The sequence below is a fragment of the Drosophila arizonae genome, chromosome X (genome assembly GCF_054131065.1).
Source record: "Drosophila arizonae isolate 15081-1271.41 chromosome X, UAZ_ARI_1.0, whole genome shotgun sequence".
Taxonomy (NCBI): domain Eukaryota; kingdom Metazoa; phylum Arthropoda; class Insecta; order Diptera; family Drosophilidae; genus Drosophila; species Drosophila arizonae.
Window position 1 is genome coordinate 19696780 of NC_142927.1, and position 6572 is coordinate 19703351.

General features: G+C 41.1%; 1 protein-coding gene and 1 long non-coding RNA gene across 3 annotated transcripts; one reads left to right on the forward strand and one right to left on the reverse strand.

Annotated features, from left to right (window-relative positions):
* Positions 1–21: 21 nt before the first annotated feature.
* Positions 22–4896, forward strand: HisRS (histidine--tRNA ligase). Of its 2 annotated transcripts, XM_018016349.2 has the most exons (6): positions 22–339; positions 2477–2793; positions 2876–3091; positions 3155–3583; positions 3660–4280; positions 4348–4896. In XM_018016349.2, exons 2-6 carry the CDS (start codon positions 2596–2598, stop codon positions 4549–4551), a joined length of 1668 nt encoding a protein of 555 aa, XP_017871838.1. In that variant the 5' UTR covers positions 22–339; positions 2477–2595; the 3' UTR covers positions 4552–4896. The 2 variants fall into 2 exon arrangements, with proteins under 2 accessions (XP_017871838.1, XP_017871839.1); XM_018016350.2 differs by lacking the exon at positions 2477–2793 and having other exon boundaries at positions 23–339.
* LOC149267992 (uncharacterized) lies at positions 1003–2548 on the reverse strand. The gene is made up of 2 exons (XR_016271233.1): positions 2454–2548; positions 1003–1792 (listed from the first exon to the last, which is right to left on the reverse strand). It is a non-coding gene; the product is annotated as an uncharacterized LOC149267992 (long non-coding RNA).
* Positions 4897–6572: the final 1676 nt, after the last annotated feature.

Consider the following 6572-nt stretch of genomic DNA (forward strand, 5'->3'; position numbering starts at 1 on the left):
CTCTCTTTGCGCTTACGTTGCTCATTCGTGCGCTAACGCGCTACTACGTGCCTGTTACTCACGGCTGGCCGCGTGCAATTTTTTTTGGCAGCTAACAATAAAGTAATCGCAGCCCGCGCGAAGTTACCAAAAATCTTGCGATTACATACATTTTGCCACGAAACTGTGCAAACTGTTCGCAATTAAAGAAAATTTTGTGTGGTGCTTTATACTGTCGTTATTCGTTGGTGTTGTGGCATTTAGAATATGAGTGATACGCGTGAACAGATTTTGGAACAAATTAAAGTACAAGGCGATCTCGTGCGTCAACTGAAAGCGACGAAGGAGTCCAAAGAGAAGGTCAGTACGACATACATAATGAATGCCATAATGTCTATGCAAATTATTTCCCCATATTTGTATGCATAGCAGTGTATGTAAGTGTGCATGCAGGCCAAACCATTCCCATAGTGCACATGTACACATACACATTGTTTTGCCGTCCATGGATATGCGTGTAGTTTTGTACATGCTGTCTCTACATGTGTGCGTGTTTGTGTGTGTATTTAGGCCGCTCGTCATGCGTTTTTAACCCTTTGCCGTTCATATGTACATACGTACGTTCATCTGAATCCTGTTGCACTTCTATCGAACTACTGTAACTTTATTATATATTTCATCAGCCGCGCACACATGCGTATTTACGCATGTATGTATGAGCACAACATAACGTATTCGACTCGTCGACATCCGTTACGCCACTCCGCTCACCGCTCTTACCATTCGAGCCGCGTTGGCAGCCTCTCATTATTGAATTTTAGCTCTGTAATTAGATTGCATGCACACATAACAGAGAGCTCAATCAGCAGTGGCAACAACAAAAGAGAACTTTCACATTTGAGTACTGTTTTTTGGCATTTGTAACAAGAGTTGTTGTTGTTGTTGTTGTGCAGTGCTGGCATTTCTTAATGGCAACAACAGAAGCTGTTTATGAGAAAAAATAGCTTACAAAAAGTGCACATATTGGTCATTTTTATTCGATATTTTATTCATTCTCAATAAATATATAAACGTGCGATTTATTGTAAAAAAAAAAAAAATAAATAAAAAAAAAACAGATTCAATCGGTACAAAATATAAATGTATATACACGATATTTTTGATTGGAGTCATTAACTACATAAAAGCAAAGTAAAAGTTAAAACAAAATTGTTATAAGAAATGAATCATTCAACGTTGAATTCACTTGAGCATATAATTCGATAATTATAATTTAAATATTTGAGTGAGTCATAGAGAAAGTTTAGCTTATTTCAAAATAGCTAGAGTAACCACAATGCACTCTAGAGAAAAAGCCAAACGGACAGCACTGCTGCCGCTCACATTCCCACTGTAAATCAACGTTTGGCCTCTCAGTCAGTCGGCATCGCCAGCCTTGAAGCAAACCACCGCAAGCTTTTTTCTTACCATTACCTCTTCCTCTCCTTGTCGTCATCAGCTATTCCGTTGCGTTTGCCCCTTTTTTTCTTATATTCGTTTTAAAATAATGAATGCTATTGTTGTTCTTGTTGTTGTTGTGTTTGTTGTTGTGATATTTTGTGCTCATGACCGACTGACTGCCATGCGAATCGCTGTTGCTGCTATTGCTGGTGCTGCTGTTGAAACCGGCTCAGCAACAAATGACGCAGCCTCCGTTAGTTGTCTATGTGCGCGTAAGCAGCATTAATGTTAAAGTAATTGTTGCCATTAATTGCTATTTTATGCGTTCATTGCATTCAGCGGGCATCAGCTGTTTTTTGGCTTTTGCGAAGCGCTAAAAATATATCGATATATCGATATGGGGGATTATAATATAAGCTCATCATCTGGTTTGATTATTTGAATTACGACTACAAATTGTTAGGGGAAATATATTAAAACCAATTAATATGAATATTGGGATATTTAAATTTGGTTATGAGACACATAAATTCGATGAATATCAGATTGGGTCGAAATAAATCGCATGCAAAATGTCCTTGAACTCGCCTTTGTCGTGATCCAATTTCGAGTTTTCGAAATTTCGAACTTCAAGTGTACAAAAGTGTGAAGTGTGAATGAGAGCGGGACAGAAAGAGAAGTTAAAGAGAGCAAGAAGGCAAACATTTGTATGCCCAATTGCAGAAAAAAAAAAAAAACAGGTCATGAACGGCGGTCAAGAGAACGCAATGATTTTGTATAGCTTTCGATTTAAATATATACATTTATAGCAAGGATCTTTTGTTTACTTTTCTACACCCGCACACACGTACACATACACATACACAAATATACTAACACACACGCATTCATTTTGTACATTTAACATTTTCACGTAGTTGCAACAAGTTTAAGAAAATAAAAAAAATTTTAACAATGCGGACAAAAAGTTCGATAAACGCTAATCGGTATTTTGTTTGTTTGTTTTTTTTTTTTTTAATTTTTTTTTGTATTACTCATTGTTGTTGTTGTTTATTAGGTTTTTTAAGCGCCAATGCAAATAATTTGCTGCTTCACTCGAAAGCAATTAGTAAAGACATACAAACAAAACGAAAGAAAGGCAGAAAGAAATATCAAAGAGTAAAAGTCAAAACGAAAATGTTGCGTTCGATTGGCCGCCAGTGGCGCTGTAGTGTTGCGTTTCAGTGCCCTTGCCTTTGTCCTGCCCGCCAGCAGCTGCCGCTGGCGCCATCTAGCGAGGGCCGTGCGATATCAACAAGCGTTGGACAACAATTGAAAGCACAACAACAACAACAATTACAAGAACAGCAACAACAACAACAACAAATGCATAAGGTTAGCATCTAAGTGCACTATACAAATTAGCAGAGAATTAAACCGAAAATCATATATCTATTCATTTTGTATTCCATTGCAGATCGATGAGGAGGTATCACGTCTGCTGGCCCTAAAGGCCAAACTGGGCGGCGATGCGACACCGGCCAACCAGAAGTTCACGCTAAAAACGCCAAAGGGCACGCGCGACTATGCGCCACAGCAGATGACGCTGCGCCAAGGTGTGCTGGACAAGATTGTGCAGGTGTTTAAGCGTCACGGCGGCGAGGCTATTGACACACCCGTCTTTGAGCTGAAGGTTTGCATTTGATTGATTGATTAATTTGTTCATGATTTTGATTAAACGATTTGCAACTTGCAGGAAGTATTAACAGGCAAATATGGCGAGGACTCAAAACTGATTTACGATCTGAAAGATCAAGGCGGCGAAATCTTATCAATGCGCTATGACCTGACCGTGCCGCTGGCACGCTATCTGGCCATGAACAAGATCTCCAGCATTAAGCGTTATCACATCGCCAAGGTCTATCGCCGTGATAATCCCGCCATGACCCGCGGTCGCTATCGCGAATTCTATCAATGTGATTTCGATATTGCCGGCACCTACGATCCGATGCTGGCGGATGCCGAGTGCGTCAAAATTGTTGCCGAAGTGCTGGATACTTTAGACATTGGTGATTATGTGATCAAGCTGAATCATCGCCAACTATTGGACGGCATGTTTGAAGCGTGCGGTGTGCCGGCGAACAACTTCCGTGCGATCTGCTCGGCTGTGGACAAGCTGGACAAGGTAAACAAACAAAAACAAAGAATATAAATACAAATTCCAGAGACTCACAGATAAAATGTTGATTTCTCGATTTTAGTCACCGTGGGCGGATGTGCGCAAGGAAATGGTGGATGAGAAGGGTCTCGATGGCGCCACAGCTGACAAGATTGGCGAGTATGTGCGCCTGAGCGGCGGCGCCGAGCTCGTTGAGCAGCTGCTGGCGGATGAGAAGCTAAAGGCTGTGCCCAATGCCGTCAAAGGGCTCGAGGGTATGCAGCTCCTGCTGAAATACTGTTCACTTTTCGGACTGGAGGAACGCATCAGCTTTGATTTGAGTTTGGCGCGCGGCCTCGACTACTACACGGGCGTCATCTACGAGGGCGTGCTGAAGGCAGAGCCCAGCGCTCCAGCCTCACCAGCTAAAGAGCTCCATAATGGGGATCAGGCGTTGGAGCAAAGCAGCACTGTTGGCTCGGTGGCAGGTGGCGGACGATATGACAATCTGGTTGGCATGTTCGATCCGCGTGGCAAGGCTGTGCCCTGTGTGGGCGTCTCCATTGGCGTGGAGCGCATCTTCTCAGTGCTCGAAGCCAAATTCGCGGCCAGCAAGGTGAAGTTGCGCACCAACGATGTGGAGGTGTATGTGGCCTCTGCCCACAAGGGTCTGCACGAGCAGCGTCTGCGTGTGCTCAACCAGCTGTGGAATGCGGGCATCAAGGTGAGCCAACGATTACAACATTGCCATATTCCAAGCAAACTAATATCGAATGTTAATCAATTCACAGGCGGAGCACTCTTACAAGCTAAATCCGAAGCTATTGGTCCAGTTGCAGCACTGCGAGGAGCATCAAATACCCTTGGCCATTATCTTGGGCGACGCCGAGCTGGCCCAGGGCATTGTCAAGCTGCGCGAGGTGACGACACGGCAGGAGTCCAATGTGAATCTAGCGGATCTGCCCAACGAGATTCGTCGCCGACTCCAAAAATAGACTAGAAACCATCCTCGCCTCTCTGGCCAACTCACGCAAAGTTTCGATACTACAATTACATCGCTATGAATTTTTTTTGCTTTATTTATCAATGCATAAACTGTGTTCTTTTTTTTTTTTTTTTTTTTTTTTTGTTTGCCCTCGTTTGCTGCGCCGTCGAACGGATCCATGTGCTACTATATTATATGAACCTACCATTTAATTGTAGGAATAAGTTATAGCAAATTTATACCAAAACTGGAAACTAAAAATAAACTGCTAACGCATTCGCATTTAATCAATAGACAAAAATATTTAAACACAACTAAATATAAAGAAAATACTAAATGCGATCTGGATTTAAAAGTTTTGTTTATCTTTGGATAAAAGGGATTTGAGTATAGCACCGAAATGGATTAGTAGCTTCGGATTGCCGAAGATTGCATGCAGTTCAGTTAGACTGCTCCAGTCGGGAGTATCCGACTAGCAGATACCAGCTCTCGTTCGCATTCCCCTAGGATTCACAACAAATTTCTTTGCTTGCATGTTTGTTAATGTTAATGTTTAATCTCACAAATAAATTCTATATCAACATTTTTTTTTTTTGATTATGTGATTTGCCCGCATGCGATGTTAATTAATATGAATGCAAATGTATGTAATCAAATATTTCACGTCTCATTATATAAGCACATATAGTTTTTCGTCTTGTAGTTCAGTAAGTCTTCGGTTGAGAATAGTCAGTCGGATATATGTAAATGTCTGTATCACTTCTCAGGGATGTCCTTATTGTCGATCATTTTATCTGCATCACTTCCGTCCACACGTTCGGTATCCGGCTCCTTTAGAGTATTCGCATCTTCAGGATTTTCGTTGAACAGTGAGTTCCTTTTGTTCAGATAGCGACTCGCTGTTAGTGAGAGTGCGTCCAGAGAGTTTCCCACATGTTCCACAAAATTGAGTATGCTGACCAGCTGACGATTAATATACATCAGCATCTCAATTTCCCTCTCATTTTCTCTGATTTCCGCATCAACGTCCACGGTATTTGCCATTGGTCTCCTTATATACAATTTTTAAATTCGATAATAAATTTTTTATACAATTTTGAACAGTCAAAGAATTTGTTGTTTCCCAAGTAAAACCAGTTTCGTAAGTGATTCCTAGTCAGGCACAAGTCATGCGATGAAACTTTTATTTCCTATTCCAACATGAAGTTTAAGGAACAGAGCTCCTCACTCACTCTCCATTATATGTACCTTTTATTATTTCTTTATATCAGCTTTTTTGTGGGATCTCCATTGCTCGGAATGTAGATAATGGAACGGTCAATTGATAGAGTTGAGAAAGATAGTGTATTATTCCTTTCTCCTCTTCTCTTTTTTGCTCCCGATACTAATCTATCCACAGATGCATATGTACATATATTGTTTTTCCTTCACTCTCTCTATATATAGAATATATGTATATGTATATCTCTCTATCTATATTTGTCTACCTCATCCCAATTTCTCTCTTTCACTTCGTTTAACTAGCTCTCCATTAATCATCATCATCATCTCGGCATCTATTGCCCCGTCTCAAGCTCTGTGTATATTTTTTACTTTCTCTCTCTACCATTTTTTCTCCCCCTCTCTCTTTCTCTCATTTTATAGTCTCTCTTTATCACCATATAAATCTTTATACTTCTCACTCTCTCTCTTTCTCGCTATATATCTATCTCTCTTTCTATACCCCCTTTCCCACCTAAATTTGTTTACTTTTTCCATCTCTCTCTCCCTCTCTCCCTCTCTCTCTCTCTCTCTCTCCGTCTCTCCTTCTTTTCTCTTTCTCCATCGCCAGTCAAATTCTCAATTGATCTACTACTCTCTCTGCCCGCTCGCTGCTCCTAACCCAAGCTCCTTTCTATGCACTTCTCAGCGTATCAGACTAACTGTAAAGGACAACATTTCCCTGATTATACAAATACTGTGTAACACGCCATCATATTTGTGTTCTTTGCAGAGCGTTGACCAGTTAAAGGCAACGCTTCAGCAGCAGCA